At 39.5% G+C, this 25,267-nt stretch overlaps 3 protein-coding genes across 8 annotated transcripts in view; all 3 read left to right on the forward strand.

Annotated features, from left to right (window-relative positions):
• The window catches only part of LOC113037946 (CD97 antigen-like), an 83,290-nt gene that overhangs the window by 48,761 nt on the left and 9,262 nt on the right, over nt 1–25,267 (forward strand). Inside the window, exons 1-11 of one of the 5 annotated variants that reach the window (XM_026195507.1) lie at nt 19,858–19,994; nt 21,029–21,094; nt 21,208–21,333; nt 21,483–21,614; nt 21,781–21,833; nt 21,914–22,003; nt 22,083–22,236; nt 22,404–22,520; nt 22,604–22,806; nt 22,944–23,114; nt 23,207–23,401. In XM_026195507.1, coding sequence (XP_026051292.1) covers nt 19,967–19,994; nt 21,029–21,094; nt 21,208–21,333; nt 21,483–21,614; nt 21,781–21,833; nt 21,914–22,003; nt 22,083–22,236; nt 22,404–22,520; nt 22,604–22,806; nt 22,944–23,114; nt 23,207–23,401 — 1,335 coding nt within the window. In that variant the 5' untranslated portion in view covers nt 19,858–19,966. Of the gene's footprint in view, nt 1–3,435; nt 3,654–4,288; nt 4,448–4,526; nt 4,699–9,348; nt 9,430–9,530; nt 10,261–19,857; nt 19,995–21,028; nt 21,095–21,207; nt 21,334–21,482; nt 21,615–21,780; nt 21,834–21,913; nt 22,004–22,082; nt 22,237–22,403; nt 22,521–22,603; nt 22,807–22,943; nt 23,115–23,206; nt 23,402–25,267 lie in introns of those variants that run through there. The other 4 variants (XM_026195286.1, XM_026195429.1, XM_026195589.1 and 1 more) reach the window with 4 other exon arrangements.
• The window catches only part of LOC113039050 (zinc finger protein 501-like), an 847,435-nt gene that overhangs the window by 9,042 nt on the left and 813,126 nt on the right, over nt 1–25,267 (forward strand). The window lies entirely within an intron of this gene.
• LOC113042029 (gastrula zinc finger protein XlCGF71.1-like) lies at nt 18,982–19,735 on the forward strand. Its single transcript, XM_026200628.1, has 2 exons — nt 18,982–19,438; nt 19,625–19,735. The coding sequence occupies exons 1-2, from the start codon at nt 19,001–19,003 to the stop codon at nt 19,718–19,720; spliced, it is 534 nt and encodes a 177-aa protein (XP_026056413.1). The 5' UTR covers nt 18,982–19,000; the 3' UTR covers nt 19,721–19,735.

The following is a 25,267-nucleotide window of genomic DNA, read 5'->3' on the forward strand; positions in this document are numbered from 1 at the left end:
ACATATGTGTACTGAGTTTCATACATGTACATGAAATGTAGGTCGAGGCGCACTCCGTTAAAAGTGTATAGGTGGTGCTTTTGAGCCATTTTGCCACACTCGATTGAACATTGTCCTTCAGATGTGTTCAGGCCAGTACCCTTATCAAACATACTTCTATTCTCTTGGCGAGACATTGAAATTTGTCAGGGAACCAAACTTAAGATCTTCACAATTTAACATCACAAATGCTTTAACATTAGACTTGCCAAAAAATGTTGATGTCAATGTCATTAAGTTTTTAGGAGTAGTTTGTTACAGCGTAACACATGTCACTTCCTGTTGCCAATAGGTGGCGCTATGACAATAACTGAATATGGTCATGTAGATCTGTTCAGGTCAGGATCCTTATAAACGTGAAGTTTGGGGAAGATTGGACATTGTATGTCTGAGTTATAGCAACTTCCTTTTTCATGGCAAACTTCGAAATTTGTAAGGCCGCCACGGACACGCCCTTTAATGAAAACTCAAGATCTTCGCAATTTAGCATTGCAAAGGCCTTTAGATTTTACTGACCAGCTTTGGTGTACAACGCATGAAAGTGGCAAAAATGACAAAAAAAAAAATTGTCGTAGGATTGTATAGTGGTTTGTATTGACCAAGTTGGTGCCGCAAAATTCATAACTAAGCTAGACCTACTAAAAGGTAACTGGCAAGTCCCGTTCACCTAGCGTGTGTGTGCGAAGTATCCTCTTTTAAAACACCAGATGGATTGTTCTCTTATCAGGTCATAAGCTTCGGTCTTCGAAACACACCCGCTACATTTAAAAGATTAATGAATAAAGTGGTCGCTGGACTAGAAGGTGTTACTGTTTACCTGGATGATACAGTCGCAATAAGTCAAACCTGGCAAGAGGATCTCGAACGTTTGCGGCTCCTCCTTGTTCGCCATGCACAAGCTAATCTCAAGGTAAATCTGGCTAAGTGTGAATTTGCGGGGACGAGCGTTACTTACCTGGGCAAAGTGGTTGGACAAGGACAAGTGCGGCCAGTGCAAGCAAAATTACGAGCGATAGTCAAGTATCCCGTACCTATCACTAAAAGGGAGTTAATGTGGTTTTTTTTGGGTCTAGTGGGTTTTTACCGCTATTTCTGCAAAAATTTCTCCACCGTCATTGCCCCTCTTACGGATCTACGGATCTAAGTCTAAAGCACTGTTTGTTTGGTCCGAATCTTGCCAGAAGGCATTCAAGGCAGTTAAAGTTCTGTTAACTTCGGCACCTCTCCTGATGGCACCCTGGTTAGGGAAGATGTTTAAAATATTGGTTGATGCTAGCAAAGTGGGGGCAGGCACCTTGTTGGTCCAAGAGAAAGAGGCGCTTGCCTTGATTTGGGCTCTCCTCCATTTTGAAGTGTACATGGGAGCAGATAGCTCACTTGTGATAGTTTACAGTGACCACAACCCACTCACGTTTTTGCACTCTCTTAAGAACCCAAACCAGCGGCTCATGCATTGGTGCCTATTTCTCCAACCTTGCTAATTGGAAATACGACACATTAATGGCTCTGACAACGCATTAGCCAATGCGTAGTACAGGGCTCCTAATTAGAAAATGTCATATTAAGGTTTGTATGGGTAGCTCCATGGGTATGTATTTTTCATTCCTTTTTCATGCCACCCTACTGGTAGAAAGATGTAAGATAACGTATGCATACAAGTTTTTACAAGGCCTTTAAAGAGTAACTGAACCCTAAACCAACTTTTTTTAGTTAATGATCTGTAAGAATGGGGCTTTATTAGTGCTGGTCATTGATTCGAGTAACTGTTTTGACATTTGAATATAACGTGTTTTAATTCTACAATATATGGTCTAAAAAAGTCTGGGTGCTGCCCTCTTCAGGTTGAATGGTGGCTACTGCAGTTGATTTTTCCTATTGGATGTTACGGTGGTACGTGACGTAAGTGGTGGCAGGTGACGTAAGCAGTTTCCAGCTCACCACACCCTTGGTATGAGCTTCCACGCCCTTGGCAGTATAAAACCATCTTGTTCCATCAAAATCACTGTAGTGAGTCAGGAGTTGGAATTACAAGTATTGAAAACGATCAGGATAGAGTATTTTAGCGTCTATTTAGCATAGCATTTATATAGTTATTTAGATTATTTTGTGTAGCCTATGCAGTTAATTAGCATAGTTGTTAGTGTATCATTAGTATTGTTAGAAGCATAGTTAGTTAGTAGCATAGTATTGCATCAGTTAGGAAAGCTTCAAGTTGGCATAGATTTATTAACAGTGGTCAGGATGGTACGTAGGTGTAGTGTTGCTGGTTGCAACAGCACTGCTGGACTGCATAGTTTTCCAGGAGGCTTAAAAATTATGCACCAGTGGTTGCATGCACTTGGACTGAAAGGCTGCGAGTTCCCGCCTAGAGCTAGAGTGTGCAAACTGCATTTTACGCGGGATTGCTTCTCCAACGCAATGATAATGATGTGGAAGTTAAGACCGCAGTTTATGGCTCAGGCCCTGGCCCTGTGTTCACAGACTCCTCGACATCCTCCACTTCAGGTGAAGGTGGGGGAGAAAAGTCCTCTACTTCAAATGAACGCTCTGTTGCAAAGCTACTTGCGTCACTACAGTCACTCTCCATTTTAGCAACTCTGACAGCAGCTATCAATCAATCCGTCTCTGTGGGTCTCAGGCCCACGCCCCACGCACTCAGCCCCGCCCTCGGTTCGTCCCCTCTATCTCCACTGTGCTCTGCCGACTTTTCAGTATTTTTCAAATATTGCCAGAGGGTGGAGTCAGGCTTTGACCAGGGGTTTAGTTTCCCTTTAATGTTATGATTTGTTGGTACCTTAACAGAAACTTTTAGTTCCCTGTTTTGTAGGGGGAGGGTGTCACGGCCGCTGTGTTCGCCACTCCTTCAGCTATGTTTTGTGTTCATGGATAATCAGGTGTATTGGGCACACCGGTGCACAGGTGTGTCTGGGTATGAAGGTGTCCTGGTTACACTCAGTGAAGCGGAGCGAGTCCCTATTGGCAACGCCTGGCGCAGAGGCTAAGATCGGCGATCACGTGGCATGTGTCTGCCCTTTTTCATTAGATTTTGTTGCTGAGAACATAAAATTGACTTTGAAGCATTACCCCTGTGGCCTCCCCTCCTTACCTGTTATACCCCACCGAGGGTGTAACATGAGGTGTGTGCAAAGTTTCGTGACTTTTCGAGTATGTTTAGGCCCAGAAAAATGCAATTCATTCTTCTGAATAATAATAATAATAATTAATTGTTATCATGTAATCCACAAAAAAGTAACTGTAATCTGATTTTGAGTACACTATATATGAGTGCTTAATCTAGATGACATGTAATCAGTTCCTAGCCAGCACTGCCGACACAGACATGAAGGTTTGCTGTACGCAAACAGGAGCATGACCTGACGTGTGTTTCTCTCTCAGGTAGGGTGTGGGATTGTGGCCGGTGTGCTTCATTTCTTCTTCTTGTCTGTGTTCTGCTGGATGCTGCTGGAGGGGCTTCAGCTCTACCGGATGGTTGTGATGGTGTTTAACACCACATTAAAACACCTCTACATGTATCTGGTGGGATACGGAGCCCCTCTCGTCATCGTCATCATCTCTGCCATCACCTTCCCAGCGGGATACGGCACCAAACGACAGTGAGTTTGTGCCTCCAGCGCTGTTCAGCTGTAGAAGTGTGTCTAGAGTCGCAAGGCATTATATATAGCTCTGACTAGTTTCATCAGTAATTCATATTTAGGCTTCAGAAACACTGCCTCATGGTCAGTCATCCACTCAGGAGCTGGAAATACAGCTGAATCATTCACAGAGTCTCTGACGTCATACAATAAAAAGGTCAGAGCCGTTCCAGTCCTGACATGTCATAATCATAACCATTTCCTGCAGTTACTGTAAATGACAGAATAAGATCTTATCAAGATTCATCACTTATGAAATTAGTATTGCAGTCTGAGCTTTCTGTGTCAAGAGCATGATGAGGGTTAGTATCATGAGTTCTTAAACTAAAAATAAATCTTAAACCTTATACTTGAAATAATCATTAACTGAAATAATGTTAAATGTTAAACATTTAATCTGTATTTTAACCATTTAAAATAAAAAGTACAAAAAATACAAAAAAAAATTAAATTAAAAATTAAAAAGTAAAACTAATTTTTAAATATCAAAATATCAGTCACACTAAAATAACACTTATTATGAAAGGGAAAGAGGAGTGAACTGGTGTGTTTTTGTAATCATGTGACTAATTTTCTTATCCTAATGTGTGTTGCAGCTGCTGGCTCTCTCTCGATCGTTATTTTATCTTGAGCTTCTTCGCACCCGTCTGCATCGTCGTGATCCTCAATGGTTTTGTCTTCATCATCACCATCTGGAAACTGGTCAAACATTTCTCCAGCCTCAATCCAGACCTCTCCAGTCTCAAGCAGATCAGGTGCGTGATCTCAACATAGATTCAGTCAGTCTTGATGTTTGTGCATCAGTGGTTCTGATGAATTATATTTGGTGTGTAGGAACTTTACGGTGACGGCTGTAGCTCAGTTGTGTATTCTTGGAGGAACGTGGATCTTCGGCTTCTTCCTCTTCCAGGAGAAAGGGACTGAAGTCATGTTGTACCTCTTCATCATCCTCAACAGCCTCCAGGGGGCGCTCATCTTCATCATGCACTGTCTGCTGTCCAAACCGGTATTTACACGCACCATGACTCAGTAACCACAACATGACTTACTCGCTGAATGTTGGGCAACAATGGCTTGTTTTAGACAAAACATCTCAGGATTTCAATGGTTTTAAGTAATAGCTCACTTAGGTTTGTGCCGATAGACGATAGTATCGTGTATCAACGATAGCATATGTCTGTTGATAGTCAAGATGATATTAGGCTAATTCTCCTATTAATGTATACAATTGTAATAATAACTATTTGTCACGCTGTCTGGTCTCTGTTTCCCTGGGTGTCCTCTAGTGGTCTCACTTCCCCATAGGCACCTCACCGTAGGCACTACAGTTCCCACTAGCTTTGTCCCTTCATCACAGTAATTGCACTCCTGTTAATTGCACTCAGGTGTCTTCACTTGTTAGTCATTGTCCTCCCTATATTAACCAGTCCTTTTCTGTCTGTCTGCATGGAGTCCTTACTTTCCGTCACCAAGTTTCCTCGCGTTCCTAGTCTTCGAGTTCCTGTTCCTGTTTGTTTGTTTCTGCTTTGGACTGATGTTTGGTTACGACCCCGGCTTATTTTGACTCTGATTTTGGATAACCCTATTAAACTCACACAGATGGGGAGACTTTCAAACCTAACCACTCTCCGTCAAAAGGGGAGTGAAGTGGGGTGCTTGGCGCAAATGTTCTGGAAAATGGCAGTGGGGATGGGGTATAATGATGAGGCCCTGAAGGACATATTCAATTACTGCCTGGATGACCCTTTGCCTGGGTGGGAGATGAAGGGGCTGGAGATACTGGACTTTTGGGGTCTCACTAGTTACCTACAGCATCGATCTCGGTAGGATGACTCAGCCACACCTGTCTCTCTCGGTGGGATGGCCAACTCTAGACCGGGGTCTACAGACAGTAGGACCGCTAGCCCAGCACCACTGCACAATATGGCCGCCAGCCCAGCGCCACAGCACAGGGTGGTCGCCAGCCCAGTGCCACTGCCCAGGATGGCCGCAAGCCCAGCGCCACAGCACAATGAAAGTCACCAATGATCTTCATGAGCAGAGTCAAGTCACCATTGATCTTCTTGAATCCAGTCTAAACTCTGCGGAACTACCAGAGCCTCTCCACGTCTCTGCTGAACTACCAAAGCCTCTCCACGTCTCTGCTGAACTACCGGAGCCTCTCCACGTCTCAGCCGAACTCTCTGAGTTGGAGGCCACCCTTAACTTGTTCATGTTCTCTGTTTCAGACTTGCCTATCCAGACTTGCTCTCATGTATCATCGATCCCACTGTGGTGGTCCTCGGTGCCACCCTGGTGAGCTCCTGTCTCTGCGCCGCCCTGGTGGGCTTCTGTCTCGACCGCACCGATGTGGTGGTCTTCTGCGCTGCCCTGGTGGGCTTCTGTCTCGACTGCACGGTTGTGTTGGCATGGAGTCCTTACTTTCCGTCACCAAGTTTCCTCGCGTTCCTAGTCTTCGAGTTCCTGTTCCTGTTTGTTTGTTTCTGCTTTGGACTGATGTTTGGTTACGACCCCGGCTTATTTTGACTCTGATTTTGGATAACCCTATTAAACTCACACTGCACTTATATCTTCCGTCTCCTGTGTTCCCGTACGTGACAGAAGGACTCCATCATGCCAAGATCCAGCGGTGTGAGATTTCGTATACGTTCCCCAGCCACCATAGAGGAGCAGATGGGGAGACTTTCAAACCTAACCACTCTCCGTCAAAAGGGGAGTGAGGTGGGGTGCTTGGCGCAAATGTTCTGGAAAATGGCAGTGGGGATGGGGTATAATGATGAGGCCCTGAAGGACATATTCAATGACTGCCTGGATGACCCTTTGCCTGGGTGGGAGATGAAGGGGCTGGAGATACTGGACTTTTGGGGTCTCACTAGTTACCTTCAGCATCGATCTCGGTAGGATGACTCAGCCACACCTGTCTCTCTCGGTGGGATGGCCAACTCTAGACCGGGGTCTACAGACAGTAGGACCGCTAGCCCAGCACCACTGCACAATATGGCCGCCAGCCCAGCGCCACAGCACAGGGTGGTCGCCAGCCCAGTGCCACTGCCCAGGATGGCCGCAAGCCCAGCGCCACAGCACAAGGTGGCCGCCAGGCCCAGCGCCACAGCACAAGGTGGCCACCGGCCCAGCGCCACTGCCCAGGATGGCCGCCAGTCCAGCGCCACTGCCCAGGATGGCCGCCGGTCCAGAGTCATGGCACAAGATGGCCACTTGTCCAGCGCCTCTACACGGGATGACAGCCACAGTTGACCCTCCAGAGTCGAGTCAGGTTCCCGTTGACCCTCCAGAGTCGAGTCAGGTTCCCGTTGACCCTCCAGAGTCGAGTCAGGTTCCCGTTGACCCACCAGAGTCGGGTCAGGTCACCGTTGACCCACCAGAGTCGGGTCAGGCGCCGTTGACCCTTCAGAGTCAGGTCAAGTCACCGTTGACACTCCAGAGTCAGGGCAAGTCACCGCTGACCCTCCAGAGTCAGGTCAAGTCACCGTTGACCCTCCAGAGTCAGGTCAAGTCACCGTTGACCCTCCAGAGTCAGGTCAAGTCACCGTTGACACTCCGGAGTCAAGTCAAGTCACTGGTGATCTTCAAGGACAGAGTCAAGTCACCGGTGTTCGTCATGGGCAAATTCAAGTCATCATTGATCTTCATGTGCAAAGGCAAGTCACCAGTGATCTTCATGGACAAAGTCAAGTCACCAATGATCTTCATGGGCAAAGTCAATTCACCAATGATCTTCATGGGCAAAGTCAAGTCAACAGTGTTCTTCATGGGCAGGGTCAAGTCACCGACTATCTTCATGGGCAGGGTCAAGTCACCGACTATCTTCATGGGCAAAGGCAAGTCACCGACTATCTTCATGAGCAAATGCAAGTCACCATTGATCTTCATGAGCAGAGTCAGGTTACCAATGATCTTCATGAGCAGAGTCAGGTCACCAATGATCTTCATGAGCAGAGTCAGGTCACCAATGATCTTCATGAGTAGAGTAAAGTCACCAATGATCTTCATGAGCAGAGTCAAGTCACCATTGATCTTCTTGAATCCAGTCTAAACTCTGCGGAACTACCAGAGCCTCTCCACGTCTCTGCTGAACTACCAAAGCCTCTCCACGTCTCTGCTGAACTACCGGAGCCTCTCCACGTCTCAGCCGAACTCTCTGAGTTGGAGGCCACCCTTAACTTGTTCATGTTCTCTGTTTCAGACTTGCCTATCCAGACTTGCTCTCATGTATCATCGATCCCACTGTGGTGGTCCTCGGTGCCACCCTGGTGAGCTCCTGTCTCTGCGCCGCCCTGGTGGGCTTCTGTCTCGACCGCACCGATGTGGTGGTCTTCTGCGCTGCCCTGGTGGGCTTCTGTCTCGACTGCACGGTTGTGTTGGTCTTCTGCGCCGCCCTGGTGGGCTTCTGTCTCGACCGCATGGATGTGGTGGTCCTCTGTGCCACCCTGGTGGGCTTATGTTTCGACCGCACGGATGTGGTGGTCTTCTGTGCCGCCCTGGTGGGTTTCTGACTCAACCGCATGGCTCCAATTCCACCTTGCTCCACCCTGGATTCCTGCCCTGTCGGTTTGGCCCTGGGCCACTGAACTTTCTGTTCTCCCCTGGACTTGTGTTTTGTGGTTGTTGTTTTTTTGGCACTTCCTGTCTCTGTTACCCTCTATTAGAGCCTGTGGTCATTGAAGAAGTTGTCCGCTTTGACTCGGATAACTTTTTAAATCCCTGAAATGAAAGAGATAGAAAACAAGGAGTTGGTGTCCCACATATTTAATGACTGGTACACGTCAACGCGCTCTTCTCATTCATGAGAGATTAACTCTTTCTTGGTGTTACAAATAAAGTAAAGACAAAATAATTAACAAGGTGGCAGAGCAAACTTATCATCCATAGTGGTTCTCATGTACTCCTTCTATATCATCAGCACATAGTGTGCGTTATAAGTTAAGTGATCAGTCTCTTAAAGGGCACACTGCACTATAATGTGATGCATGCAAAGTACATAGTTTTGGCCGTTACAAAGTCTCCATCCACAAACAGACGTACATAGTCTGCAGATATAAGGTGTTTCATTACACTTTAACAAGTAATCTGAATGGCCTATATATGTGCAATATTTTAAACGAGCCCTCACTAACGGAGTGGCCCTTCCACAGTTATGTTAGAATGCATCTCATTCTTGTTTCTGTGGCGGTGCGTCGAGCTCGTCATGAGGTGCGCGGTCCGGAGCGATGTGTGACTGAATCATCAGTTCAGTTCAGCTTTACTCCAAATATATGAACTAACCTGTTTTGAATACTTTATATTTAATGTGATCATTTATTTCCAATATTAGTTTTAAACTGTTGGAGTTGATAAAAACTACTTTTGATTTTCACCGTTGACTGATTCTGCAGAACATTTAGACTGATAACTTCCGTGCGCAGATCTAGCAAATTTGTCACAGGACGTGTGATATGGCAGTTTCATCCGACTATATATGAACTAGATGTTTTAATACAATATTTTTATATTTAACATTTGTTTATCATTATGTGTGAAAGTATTTATATTTTTTTATTATTGGTGCTTTCATTGGCTCAAAATGCTCCAAAAAAGCACCTGTAATTTATTATTTAATCAATTATCATTAATTTTGCCTGTTGTGTCGCCCCCTCAGGTCAGGACAGAGTATTACAATCTGTTTGTCCGAATGTGTCCACACAAGAAGAAAGCCGAACACAGTACCAGCAGCAGTCAGGTACATTAGAGAGAGAGTGTGTGTGTGTGTGTGTGTGTGTGTTTGACATTAAAGCAGTGTTTGTGGCTTCAGCTTCTTCATTCCTCCTTTGACTTTCACAGAAACCTCTACGAAGCGACGGAAGCACAGCAGAGTCACAGATATAAAACACTTGTCATGTGCTGATGGATTTTACAAACCTTAGAAGACTTTAACCTTTTTTGTGACAAATGAAGACTTTTCACTTCAACAGGGGGTCATCAATTCATCCTACTTATTCCTGTCCGATCAGAAGATCTGAAAACTGCTGTAAGAGTAAAGTGACGTGACATTCAGCCAAGTATGGTGACCCATACTAAGAATTCATGCGCTGCATTTAACCCATCCGAAGTGCACACATACACAGCAGTGAACACACACACCGTGAACAGCAATTTAGCATATTTTACTGCAGACTGAGTTATAGACCTGTCATGAAAACATCTAAAATAGATCATGCCACTGAATGAATAATAAAAAAAAAAATTTGTGTTGGTTTTTATTTGTTTTCTGCTATGGATGTAGAAAATGTTACATTTTAGATTACACAAAAGGCAGCTTCTTTAAAATGATACGTTTTATTATGTCGAGGTTGATCTTGTTTTGATTGTCACAAACTGTATAAAGACCGTACAAAGAACCACTCTAAAAATATTGAAGTGCAAGAATGAATGTGAAACACTACTTTGCTTTTAAACAGGAGAAAGTTTACCTTTGCTTTCAAATACATAAATGATCTTATCAGAAATTGTGTCTTTATAAAATGTAATCATAAAGATGTATGATGTTTGTATACTAATATTTTCTGAATTCATTTAGAATTGTATTATTTAGTTTTTTATTTAGAATGTTTTTTTATATATATATATATATATATATATATATAAATATTCTCCTGTAATTATGCAGATAATAAAAAGTAAAACAACATCTTTACTGAGAAACAGTCATCTTGATTTTGAGCTCAAATATTTCCAGCTTGTTTTTGTTATTATTAACTATGACCAGCAGCGGTTACCCTCTCAGTTACTCTTGTCAGGAAGCATGTGGAGAAAGAGCTGGAGTCTCTCACACTGAGCAGGAGCTGACATGAATAAGACAAGCAGAAGGGAAAACAAGTGGAAAACCCAATGGAAGCTTCTGGAGAAAGCTAAATAGAGAGAGAGAGAGAGAGAGAGACTTTGACTTAAAAAAACACTTTAATACCGAAAAACATGGTAATTAAGCATCATATTTCATCATATTATCACATAAAAAAGAAATGGGAAGTGTGTGTGTGTGGGGGAGGGGGGGGGGCGACAACAGCAAAAAAAAACTAAAGGAAATAATTCAAATTTTCATTATAGTCAAGATCACAAATACACTGATCTACACCCTATTTATATTTAAAGGTTTCAAGGTCATTAACCATTTTGTTTGTAGTATGTGTATTCAATTTTTAATCTTGATCTTATTAAACCCCTGAGGATTTAATCAACTTCACAAGACTCATTACCAGACAATTATTTTTTCCTTGACAACCAAATCGCCATTTTAACTTGCCCAAATAAAAAGTTTAATAAGACATGAGACTCTATTATTATTATTTTTTTTCATATTCAGGCCCACATATAAAACGCACGTAGGGTAGAAAACTTCTCCCAGGTCCTGACACCACCCATCTACTGTTGTAAACTACAGTTGTAATATAGCACAATTTAAAAATAGATGTATACCACAGAAAGCACATCCCTCCCTCACCTGAGGATCAAGACGTGCTCTTTGTCTGTTAGTAGCTATTATACCATGCACTAACCTCCACTGAAGATCTCCAGTTCTTTTTTTCAGTCGAGGGTTTGTACAAGGTCCTCCAGCTGCCCTTGGGAGAAGCACCTAATCCAAACACCTCTTGCCATTTAGACTCCTTTACATTTGTAAGAGCATGAAGATGTAATATTTTGACCGCACAAGTGATCACACAAGTGATTTTTTTCCTGTATTGTTGAAGACTCCAAACTGAGGTGTCTTTGCTAGTTATACTTTATACTGGCAGATTCATGTGCACCTCAGTATTGTTATACATTAACAGATGCAATAAGAACAGAGTGCAAATGATTATATTTATTACAATTATAAATAGTTGTATCATTATTAAACACTCGTTAGGCACTTTACTTCCACTTTTAGAACATTTTGTTCATTTTTATTGAAAATAAATTCTAATGTGACATGATGGGAAAAGTGAGAAGAACAAGCTCAGCAAAAGCCAGACTCGAACCCAATCAATCTCGTTACAAGAAAGTTTTCCGTGCCCAAAACATTACTGTCTACACCACTGAAGTGTTGTATTTAACCTCGTGTGTCGATGGAGGGTGGAGCTAGAGTAGATTTGCTCTTCGTAATAGACACTCAGAATAATCTTGTTTTCCATTTGCATTAAGATTACTTTTATTACCACACTGTCATATCAGTTTACTTGTAAAATGCACTTAATTTAGACCCCCCCCCCCCCCACACACACACAGGAAAACAAGACTAAGTATCTTATGTCATTTTATTATACAGAAAAGCCATCTTTATTATTATTATTACTTTTTTTATATATTTGTACTTTAAAAAAACACTTAGTAAGAAGAGCATTTTTCCAGCGTGCATCAATTAAGTGTTTAAAAGGGGGAGGAGACCGAGACTGAAACGGGCCCCAGGGTTAAGAATATCTCTTTGGGTTTGAGAATTTAGTCTTTGCAACTTTACAGATCTTCTTCATGCACCAAGAGCTTCTAACACACTAAAGAGAAAAGACAAATTGAAATCACACCATATGACACCTAAAAGTGTGTAAATGTCTTTTGGTATAGTTCATTGAGCGTTGAATAAAGGAGTCATCTTATAGTTGGAATTTGGTATAGAAGCTGACACCTGTATTTTTCTTTATTTCCCCTGTATCTGTCATAGGACATCTGCAATGTATTTTACAGCATGATATTGCTTTAGTCAGCTGATTTAATTAAAATAAAAGCCTCTTCTAGCCGCTGCAAGCTTAAAGGGGTCAAATCATGAGACATATTTCTGAATCTTTTGAAAAGAGTTAAATGGACTATAATTTCAGAACTGTAATCTCAAAACACGTTTCACTTTCACTTTCACTTTTGAAGTCACAATATTTCACTGACAATTTGTACATGCTTGTTGTGAAGCTCAGACGCAGCAGTAAATATAAATAAAGATGCACTTATAAATAAATTAACATTACGTTTACAATATGTACAAAATATGATGATATATTCGTATATGTCATGTGTGTTGAAAAGTGCAGATGCTCCAGTGTTATTTTAAAATTTGTAAACTTTCTATAGGTCTTTTAATTTATTTTTTTTAATCTTTTATTATATTTTGATTAGGGTTAGGGTATGGGTTTCTCTGACAGAATGAAGATGATTTAGCATTTTTTTTTTCTTTTTTTTACATTATCACCATTTTTACAGTGTAAGTATGGAATTATGCTTAGATACATCTCTTGTTTATACACTTCCCGTTATTCTGTAAGCATTTAAGTGTAAGGCCTGCCAATATAACAGGCAGTCTTCATGAACAATCATAAAGACCTTTCGTCACGCCCATTTTTCCAACTTTCAGAAAACAAGATGAGGAGGAATGCAAAAGAAAATAGTGTTATTTTTCTTTCTTTGCTTTCTTGGAAAATGTATTTTCTAGTAGGAGGAACAAATCACAGGAGACCTATATAACCTACCACTGAAAGAGCTGAAGAGCTTCGAGACATGAAGTAAAAGTACACATTTAAAACATCTCCAAACTTCTAAAAGCATATGAAAAATAAGTAACTTAGAAACCAGGAGTTTATTGTTTCCTAACATGGAGCTAAAGTGGGCACTTTTACTCTGTTTTACTCTGTTTAAATGTCTGAAGCTGGATTAGCAGTCAGACAACTTCTGGAAATATGGCTAACAATATGTGTGTCAGAGACTGTTACAAAATAATGTTGTGTCTGTGTAATAAAAGAGCACTTCAGTTGTTGGAAAATCTGCCAGCAGACAGCAGGAATGTTGTTCACAACTGTCTCGAGCCAGAAATAAGTCGGTAGTAAAGGACTGTTAACAATTAGGAAATAACTGTGGAAGTTTTATTTTTAACTCCTACGCTGATCTTTTTCCTGATTTCCACTGTGTTCGTCAAATCTTCTCATTTTTTTGTGGCAGTCGCTCCATTTCTGCACACTCTTAAATAACTTATTACATAAAACCACAAGAAAATATGAAAACCACAAAAACACAAGGAAAATACGGGAAGGGATGATCTCAGCTAACAAAAACAAATCCACAACAGAAATACGTTTCTGGGTGTTTGTGTCTGTTATGTAATGAAAAGTTGGAAATAGCGTCAGTTCATTATTCCATCTGCTGAAACCCTTAAATACGTGCATCTATTAAAATACAATCAGGCTGTTTAGTGAAAAGTCTAGGTTTTTCTCCCTCTGCAATATTCCTACTGGAACTGAAATCACCGTGTAATTGGTGTAGTGACGTGTTTGGAGTGCAGCCAGTTTTAAATACAAAGCAAACTTTATGTTTTACTCTTTCTCTGTCTTATACCCACAGCCCCCACATCAGTGCTCTCTATAGAGAACAATACAAACTGTTAAAGGATGATGAGAGAGGAGAAGTTTAGATACTCAATGAGTGGACAGAATGAGAACTTGAGGCTATGGCAATTTAAGAGACAGCAATCATTCTCCATTTCAACATGTTCTTTAATTGAATCATGTAAACATAACATTCTATAAAGCGTCTACTTTGTATCTCCTGTGTCCTAAAATCCCACTATGCATTGCAGGTAATGTTGAATTAAATTCAGTTTAATTAATTTACATTTATTTGTATAGCACTTTTCACAAAGCACAGCATTGCAAAGTAGCTTCACAGAAAATGTTTCTACATTTAAATTTAGGAGTTTCTCATTGGTGATTATGTCAAGGTGATTTAGCTTGTACTATTCTAAACAATGTCTGAAATTTAGGTTTCACCTGCACTTCTTGTGTTTATTTGCCTCTTTATGATGAATCACATGTATTCCTTTTTTCTAAGTCTCTTTGGATGAAAGCATCTGCTAAATGAATGCATGTAAATGCATTAAAAATACACTCAATATTCAGGCGATTTTAATTAGCAATATCTTACCTTTAGTAGAGGTTTCAGCTTCTCTCCTTCTTTAGTAGATTAGCATATTCCCTTCAATCAGATGTGCAAATAGCTTTTAAAATATAATTTAAACTCACATATAAAACAAATTATTCATTATAGAAATATAAGCAAATTTGAATCAGTAAACAATTTTACATTTGAATCTTGATTACGAGTAGTGTGCGAATCCAAAGAGCAGGTGTGTGAACTTTGTACGTTTTTCTACAACATTTTTAATCAGATTTATAACATTTAAAGAAGTCCAACGTTATGTAGAAGTGTATGTTTTTTTTTTTTTTCTCTTTTTCCAGGTTTCTTTCTACCATCATGCAATGGATGTGCCACTGGATTTAACCTTTTAAATAATGAATGTGTTGGTAATTATAATCTTATGGTTTGACTGAATAGTGCAAAGTTAACAGTTTGACTGTTAGGTAGTTTTAATGCTCTGTATGATGAGAGGCATTTGGTGGCCAGAAAGATAATATTCATAGGTAATGCCATTGTTTAACCACTAGATGGTCTTATTGATGTTTAATAAATACAAATAGTTGCTCAAAACATTATTGCTGGTCATAACTGCTTATTCTTTAGGTTTTGCCTTTTAATGTACATTTAGACATTATCAAACACTTAAGTTTTTTTATGTTGCATTTAAAAAGGTTAATTACAGACAAACAAATTAGGAATTTAACCCAATGAATAAGTTTAAATTATTTTAACAAAACATACAAATAATACACTCTGGTACAGAGATATGTAGAGGGATATACATATGAAAGATGTTGCATTATTTGTCTAACAGATAATACCTGGATGACAAGATGAATCTAGCATCTTATGTGGATTCCCCTCATCTGTCTGTCTCTCTTTCAGATGAGGACGAGTGTGCGGTTTTTCCGAGTCTGTGTGATAATCATACTCAGTGTGTAACTACAGTTGGAAGTTACTACTGCCACCATGATGAAGGATTCAAAAAGAGCTTCATGTGAGCAGGTATGAGACATTTAATTAGACATTTAGCATAAACTTTAATCCAGAAATAATTAAAAATATATTGTAAAAGCGTTTGATAATATTTCAGTGCACCGTCTGGCTTAATTTATTATTAAATAATCTCTAAAACAATAATTCACACCATCGTTCCCTCCTGTCAGGTATAAACAAGTGTCCTGATAATGAATATTCTGGATATGGTGGAGTTATGTTTGATACCTCAACTGGCAATTAAAGGGAATATGCCTATATCACTTTCATTTGTCTTGTGTCAAAAGCAGTTTGGACTGTATGATGCAGCACTGATGCCAACACTGACGTCATATCAGATGAGCTTCAGAAACATACAATGTGTGTCTTTGTGTGTGAAACTGTGTTAAAATGACATTAACAGAGAATGTTCTCCCTTCTTCCCTCACGGTCTGTAGAGTCCACCCACTAAACACTGACTGATACTGCTGCAATAATCCTTTTATATATTATCTACAGTGGCATGCGGACGTTTGGGAATCTCTTGCAGAATCTGTGAAAATGTTAATAATTTTAACAAAATAAGAGAGATCATACTGAATGCGTTCTTTTTTTTTTTTTTTTTTTTTTTTTTAGTACTGTCCTGAGTTAGATATTGTACATATAAGATGTTTACATTTAGTCCACAACACAAAGAAAAAAAAGCTGAATTTATGAAAATAACCCCATTCAAAAGTTTGGTTCTTAATACTGTGTGCTGTTACCTGAGGATCCACGACTCTCTTTGTACTCGTGATGGTTGTGCATGAGTCCCTTGTGTGAGAAAGTCTAACCACGCCCCCTAGTGGCACGTAGCATGCGTAGCTCAGTTAGGAGCAGACATTTTAACTTGACAGCAGCAGGTTACAAATCAGGCTGGCTGCACTGTTTATTCGACGGTTGTTTATGTTTTTCCTGTGTGTAAATGATTACGGGTGAGTTTATACATACATACATACATACATACATACATACATACATATATACACATATATATATATATATATATATATATATATATATATATATATATATATATATATATATATATATATATATATATATATGTATATATATATATATATGTATATATACAGTACAGACCAAAAGTTTGGAAACATTACTATTTTTAATGTTTTTGAAAGAAGTTTCTTCTGCTCATCAAGCCTGCATTTATTTGATCAAACATACAGAAAAATTTTTTAGTATTGTGATATATTATTACAATTTAAAATAATTGTTTTAAAATGTATTATACTTTCAATTATCATTTATTTCTGTGATGCAAAGCTGAATTTTTCGGATCATTATCACATGATCCTTTAGAAATCATTATAATATGATGATTCATTATCAAAGTTGGAAACAGTTCTGCTGCTTAATATTTTTTCAGAACATGTGATACTTTTTTAGGATACTTTGATGAAAAAAAAAAAGAAAAAAAATGAAGAAGCTATGTTTTTAAAATATAATATTTTGTAATAACAATATACACTACTGGTCAGTAATTTGGGGTCAGTCATTTTTTTTCTTTCTTCTTTTTAAATAAAATCAATACTTGTATTCAGCAAGGATGTTTTAAATTGATAAAACGTGATAGTAAAGAAAATATATTATTAGAATATATATCATTAGAATTTTTATTTTTATTTTTAATAAATGCAGTTGTTTTTAACCTTTTATTGATCAAATATATCAGACAGCAGAACTGTTTCCAACACTCATAATAAATCAGAATATTAGAATGATTTCTAAATGATCATGTGATCGACTGGATGTCACATGTGACACTGACGAATGGAGTAATGATGCTGAAAATTCAGCTTTGCGTCACAGGAATACATTTTTAAAATTATATTCAAATAGAAAACCATTATTTTAAGTTGTAATAATATATCACAATATCACTGTTTTTTCTGTATTTCTGATAAAATAAATGCAGGCTGATGAACAAAAGAAACTTCTCGATCGTATTTTAAACTGCGTCACAGACGAAAGTGAAACTGAAAGTGATATTGAAAGTGAAAGCAAAAGCATTTGTATGGGGCATTAAGCGTGCTAATAAGTGTATTTCTATTATAGTACAAATGATTATGTTTACTTCCTAGTTATATTACCCTGTTTGTTCATTACTGTTGGAAATGTCAAACTGACGACATTGCTTAGTTCCCGCACATGCAACGATCGGTCATTCTGCTCGTCATTGTTTATTCATTATTATATAATCGGCAAATAATGTATGTTAATTAATCTATTACTGAATGACTGAATGTCTGTGTCATTTACTGATATATTTATTACTGTTGTCTTTGTATTTCTTCTGTTTATAGACCAAATTTGTGTGAAGTAACATATTCAACCAGTCTATGATTAAAAAAAGTTAAATTGGGATCCTCTCTCCTGTTTCTCTAACCGGAAACACACACCACCATCTTGGCTGCACTACACATGAACCTACTGAGCGTCCCATATGTTCGTATACCTTGTTTGTTCTGAACAGTTAAACTGAGAACTGTTCTTCAGAAAAATCTTTAAGGTCCTGCAGATTCTTCAGTTTTCCAGCATCTTTGCATATTTGAACCCTTTCCAGCAGTGACTTTATGATTTAGAGATGCATCTTTTCAGACTGAGGACATTTGAGGGACTCAAACACAACTATTTAAAAAGATTCAAACATTCACTGATGCTCCAGAAGGAAACAAGATGCATTAAGAGCTGGGGGTGAAAACTTTTGAACACGATGAAGATGGCCAAATTTTTCTTACTTTGTAGAAATATAATTTTTCTTCCATTTAGTTCTGCCCTTCGTAAGCAACAGAAGATACTTGTATGTTTCCCGGTGCACAAATTAAGTACAATTTACCTTGATCTTCAAATTCCAAAAGCTTGGATCTCAAAATCATACAGTCACTGCTGGAAAGGTTTAAAGTATGATGCTGGAAAACTGAAGAATCTGCAGGAGCTTAAAGATTTTTCTGAAGAACGCTGCTCAGTTTAACTGTTCAGAACAAACAAGGGACTCATGCACAACCATCACAAAACAGAAAGACAGTCGAGGATCATCAGGTAACAGCACACAGTACTAACAACCAATATTTTAATAATTTCAGCAATTTTCTTTGTGTTGTAAACTAAATGTAAACATATTTTATGTTCAATATCTTACTCAGGACAGTACTAAAAAAAAATTACATGCATTTAGTATGATCTCTCTTATTTTGTTAAAATTATTCACATTTTCTCTGATTCTGCAAGGGTTTCCCAAACTTTCCCGTGCCACTGTAAGTGGTGTATCATCAACAAATGGTTTACACGTCATTTGTGGTTTTTGGTTTGACATGTGACTTGGGGAAGTGCAAGTTAATGGAAATATGCCCTCGTTCCTCTTAGATGACAACAGCAGTTCGTCTGATGAAGCAACGGCCTCGACCTCAAAAGAGCAGCAGAAGACCAAGAGTTTCTCCTGCGTCACCTGCGGGAGGACCTTCAGCAAACAGGGCAATTTAGCACGACACCAGAGAAAACACACAGAACAGAAAGACTTCACCTGTAAGACCTGCAACGTCAGCTTCCCTTCCCTAAAAGACAGAAGAGCTCATGTAAAAGAGCACAAGGTGAAGAAGGAGTTTCGCTGTGAGCAGTGCGGGAAGGTTTCCTTCACTTCGGGGAATCTGAAGATCCACATGAAGACACACACCGGCGAAAAACCTTTCCACTGCAGCGAGTGCGACAAGTATTTCAGCACCAAACAATCTCTAATGGTTCACAAGCGAATCCACACGGGGGAGAAGCCATACAAGTGTGATCATGTGGGGAAATATGGAAATCATTGCTGAATGTTTAATAAATTGCATGCAATAATGTGATTACTTGGACATTCTGCTTTGGCCATTATCACTATTATTAGATAATAAGCAAATATAGGAAGAACTTCATATATTATAAGTTAATAATCTAATAGTGATGCTGGATGTTATTTCTCCTTCTTAAATCAGCTGAGGTTGAATCATTTCTACTCGGGAGGAGGAGGACACCTTGTGGCTGAGGTATATCTCACACTGTGGCCAGGAAAGCAGTCGAGAAGGAGGTGAAGTCTCTAGACATGAGGAGCAATGCATCGGAGCGTACCGAAATGTTTTCTAGTTTTTAGGACCTTATGGCCCTCCATGGAAGTGGTCTTTCATGCGGAACACGTGACTGAAGAAGTAGAGGTAGAGGTAGTGAAGACTTTCGGTTCGTGAAGAGGGATTTTCTTTGGAGATTTAACACATCTCTTAAGACGAGTCTTGAAAAAGCATCAAACACACACAGACACTAGCTGTTCGCGGTTTCCTGACATGGAGCTCAAATGGGCTCTTCTCTTGGGTGAGTAGATGTTGTTTCACTCGATTTATATTTGTGACTAAATGTGGATTGGTAGTCAGACTTCTGGGAATATAGACAGAGACCGTTACGAAAATTAACCTATGAAAAGCTATAGTAAAACCACATTTAACATGTTTTTGCTACACTGACCATAGTGTTTGTGTCGTAAAAAGTGTGATTATACAAATGATAACCAATACGCGGAAAAACCACGGTTACTACACTTTTACTATGATAAAACCCTGGTTAATTCTCGTGAGAGCGTGATGTTTACAGCGCATTCGGAGCTCGACGCTTCTCGTTGTTGATCTGTGAGTGTGGAGATTCTTTACTCTGCGCTTTGATATTCAGATTTATTTTGGCTATAAATACGCAGTGCGCTGTCATAGACATGCAAATAATACCGAATATCAATCTGCATGATTTGTGAATTCACACTTAGAGGAGTGAGACCGGTGTAATCTTCACCAGCTTGATCCGTGAATGTTTGTCTGTAAACCCCTTGTTATATCCGCCAGTAAGAATGTGAAAGAAAGTTGTTCTTCACGTTTAGCGTCTATTACCAATAAACACGCAGACCGCTGGAATAACAGAACATTGTTTCAGCTCGAGCTCGATTGGTGAAAACTTTCAGAATAGCATTTTATCGCGTGGCCGTGTTTCTCTTTGCTCTCTGCTCCAATGAATAACGGTTTCCAATTTATTAGGGAAATTAACTTCAGTTAACCATCCCGTTTCATTATAGTCATGGTCAAAAAAAAAATGTTGCTAGGTGTTTTTTGAAGAAGTTGCTCAATAAAGCAGCAAAATTGGCAACACTGGTGTGGATCAAAAGTGCAGGGACATTAAAGCAGAAGCACAGGTGTATGTTTTACAAAATATTGGTTGAATTAATAACATTCCTCTCATTATAATGCAGTTTACCTGCAGATCGCATGCACATTCAGTGATGTTGAGCTTTATGTGAATGATGTAAAATAATTGTAAAAATTAATTGTTAAAAATAAGTGTATTTTTTTCCATTCTCTACTCAGGTCTCTTTCTCCCGTCATGCAGTGGATGTGGCACTGGATATATATCTCATGAACAGAAATGTGTTGGTAATGTGACTCTGTGGTTTAAAAGTTCCTGTATGTTTTAATCAGAAGGAGGAGGTTGTGTAACTGTGATTCCAGTCGTTACACTCTTTCTTCCTGACGGCTCTCTGTTTCAGATGAGGATGAGTGTGCTGTCTTCCCCGTCCTGTGTGGAGATCACGCTCAGTGTGTGAATACAGAGGGAAGTTACTACTGCAGATGTCATGAAGGGTTCGAAATGAGCTTAACAGGACCGTGTAAAGGTACAAGAGGATTGTGGAATTTAGGACTTAAATCATTTACAAAATGTAAAATGATTTTATTATAAGAGACAGTATCTGCTCATGATGTTGTCTTTATATGAACGCTTAAGCTTCTAAACTAGTTAAATCATTTTTTCTCTCTCTCACAGACATCAATGAGTGTAAAGATGCTCCAGATGTTTGTGGCACAAACGGCAGCTGCAACAATCATCATGGAGGATACAGCTGCAGATGTGACCAGGGTTACAGTAATTATGGCCACAACCAGTCAAAATGTATCGGTGAGACGTCTAGCATTATTTGCTTTATTTTAAATGCACAGATTATTTTTTTTAGGTTGGTCTATTTATCACACAGCAGGTGCTGAGAAGCTTATAGAAGATAATCAGTGTGTTTTCATCCTCAACTATATGAATTTTATATTATTTTTCCTGTTGTTGTGCACAGAAATGGACTGCAATCAGTTTGGACCCTTGTCTGTAGACCACACGCCAGAGAAGGTAGAATCTGTATATCTGCTTATGATTATTTTTATTATGGTCAGACTCAAATGCACTGATTTCTGTGTGTCGTCTTCTAGTTGAAGCAGTTGATGTCACTGTTGAAGAAGAGCTGTGAATCTCTGAATGATCCACATAGAGAACATTTGACTGGAGAGGAGCTACTGCAGGTGAAACACTCACTGCACGATATATATTCACACAGTAGTTTGTGATCATGCACTCACACAGTGGTGATTAATTTAACAGAATGTGTTCAATTCCACTGATGAGCTGCTGTCTGAAGGAACCATCGCTGACGGTGAGACACTGAATCAGTTTCTGGATGCGGTGGAGAACAGCATGCGTCTGATCGGACCTCAGCTGAAACAGCCAGTGACCAGGATGGAGACACACAACACCTGTGAGAAACCACACACATTTCAGTTTAGACACAATCTCACTCTGGTACTGCATAGAAATACTGAAAATAAGGCATTTTTATTATAAACAGTGATTTACATCCACATTCAGATTTAACTGTGTGTGTTTAAGACTGAAAGTAGACGTTCTTTGTGATGTGAATTACAGTTGCTGAGGTTGCAGTCATTCGGAATCAGACTCCGCCCAGTGGGCGTGTCACTCTGAGCACAGACTCCGCCCTCTTCAGTGCCAGCTGGGAAACAGTTGTAGGGGAATCATATCCAGGTACAAACAAACACGTGCACATAAATGTACTCATGAAACCATCAGCACTTTCCTGACGAAATGTAAATGTGGTTTTCCTGTAGGTTTTGCGTTTGCAGCTCTGGTCAGTTATAAAGATCTGACCTCATCCAGTGATCTGCTCCATACAATTAGCAGAGAGAGACCAGATGATGAAGAGAGAGGCGTCAGTTATCAACTCAACTCTAAAGTGGTGACAGCCGTCGTCAGTAATGCAGAAACCAAGCAGCTGTCAGAGCCGGTGATGCTCGTCTTTACACACGAGGAGGTGAAGATAATGACAGATGAGCTCATGACCAGCACAAGATCTCATGGAGACACACACCGATTCTCATGCAGAAGATCAAACGTTCATGTTTTTCTCCCCTTTTATAACTTCAAATTATTCTGTTGTGTCTTCTTCAGGAGAGGGCGGAGTCTAGGGGTGTGGCTTACTCCTGTGTGTACTGGGATGAGGCTGAGGGGGTGTGGTCTGGGCGGGGCTGCGAGAAGGCGGAGTCTAACAGCACTCATACAGTGTGTTACTGGTCTCATCTCAGTAGTTTCGCTGTGCTCATGGCTCTCTATCCTCTCCAGGTACATCTGTGAACCAGCACAACTGGGATTTAACATTTAATTCAGATCTTTAATATGATATGATGATGATTTTCCCTCTTCCTCTCCTCCAGGACACGTTTGAGTTGGTGTTGATCACTCGAGTGGGTTTAGTTCTGTCTCTGGTCTGTTTGTTTCTCTGTATCCTGACGTTCAAGTTCTGCCGCTCCATCCAAGGAACCCGAACCAGCATTCATCTCCATCTGAGCATCTCTCTCTTCATCGCAGACCTCGTCTTCCTCTGTGGGATCTCCAGCACTCACAATCAGGTGTGTTTGAATGCAGATTTCACAGCAAACAGGGCACGTTCTCCAAACTTTGGCTAATGCTCTGGCAAGGTTTTCTCAAAGTTATGAATACAAATTATTTTAATATATTTAATAATGTTCTCTAAAGATTAGCACAAAAACATATTTAATGATACATCTCTCATGGATGGAACATTTAGAGATTCAAAATTAACATTGCTAAAATGTCTGCAAAATGAAAAATTACAAACCCGATTACAAAAAACGTTGTGACACTACAAATTATGTATAAAAACAGAATTCAAATTTTAATATTTTATTCAGAATACAACATAGATGACATATCAAATGTTTAAACTGAGAAAATGTAACTTTTTAAGGGAAAAATAAGTTGATTTAAAATTTTGTGGCATCAACACATCTTAAAAGAGTTGGGACAAGGCCATGTTTACAACTGTGTGGCATCCTCTCTTCTTTTTATAACGGTCTGCAAACGTCTGGGGACTGAGGAGACAAGTCGGTCAAGTTTAGGAATAGGAATATTGTCCCATTCTTGTCTAATACAGGCTTCTCGTTGCTCACCTGTCTTAAGCACTATTCGGACGGGACTAGTTTTCTAAACTACGTTTGATTTTCGATTCTTATCACCTGACGTCTGTGATTTTCATGTACCAATTCGGACGGGACTAACATCTCCGTGTTTATTACAGAGGTGGGAGGGTCTGATTTGTGCATTTGGGCGTCACAGAGATCACGTGCTCTGTATGCGTGCATTTAATTCATTCAGAATGATTGCCATTAGTATTACGCAATAAATACTAAATGGCTAGTATAACAAAACCATGTTAATGTGTGGTTCCATTAGTTTAACTTGTTTTCCTTTTTTTTTTATTAAATGTAATTAAAACATTATGTAACTGAGTACATAAATGAACGTGAGTAATCTTACCTGATGCTGATATTACAATTGACGGTATTAACATTTTACGCGATCTTGCTCTTGATTTTATTATTTGTATTTTTTTTTATTATTATTTATTTGCTGCTAAGCAAATATATCAAACATCCGCGCGGTAAGAGCATCTACGGTAATTCACATTGGCCAAAACACACAAGGAAACGCGCTGTGAAATAAAATATCACCGGCAATCACAGACATTCACATTCGGACGGGATTAGTTTTCTCAGAGGATCACTGAGTTTGCTGAAAAACAGTAGGTAATTTGCTCTGTAATTATCACAGAGGTTGTGTGAGAAAAACACAGACGTGGCAGATTCGGACGGGATTAAAATCACCAAGTACGTCTGTGAAACACAGATTTCTCTAATGACCCCCTGTAAAACTAGTCCCGTCCAAATAGGGCTCAGATCTTCTTTGTCGCATCTTCCTCTTTATGATGCACCAAATTTTTTCCATGGGTGAAAGATCTGGACTGCAGTCTGGCCATTTCAGTACCTGGATCCTTCTTCTACACAGTCATGATGTTGTAATTGATGCATTATGTGGTCTGGCATTGTCATGTTTAGGGCTGGGACAAACGATTATTTTTTAAACGATTAATCTAGCGATAATTTTTTCGATGCATCGATTAATCTAACGATTAATTTTTTTCAGACCGATTAGATTTCGATTATCTCCCCATTAATTGACTACTAACAATTTATACATGTTGATTTACATATCTGAATGAAAAAAACATTAATTCCTTAACATTGCAATATATGTTTATTGCTCTAAAATTACAAAATAAAAGACTGACTAAGAATACATTACTTTGCACTTGTATAGAGATAGCATTCAATAAAACCTTGAAGCCTTGAAAACACATAGCTTACTGAAACAAGCTTACTGAACACATAGGGCCTAGCTTACTGAAAAAAAGTTCT

This window comes from Carassius auratus, chromosome 1 (genome assembly GCF_003368295.1).
Source record: "Carassius auratus strain Wakin chromosome 1, ASM336829v1, whole genome shotgun sequence".
In the NCBI taxonomy this organism is placed as follows: domain Eukaryota; kingdom Metazoa; phylum Chordata; class Actinopteri; order Cypriniformes; family Cyprinidae; genus Carassius; species Carassius auratus.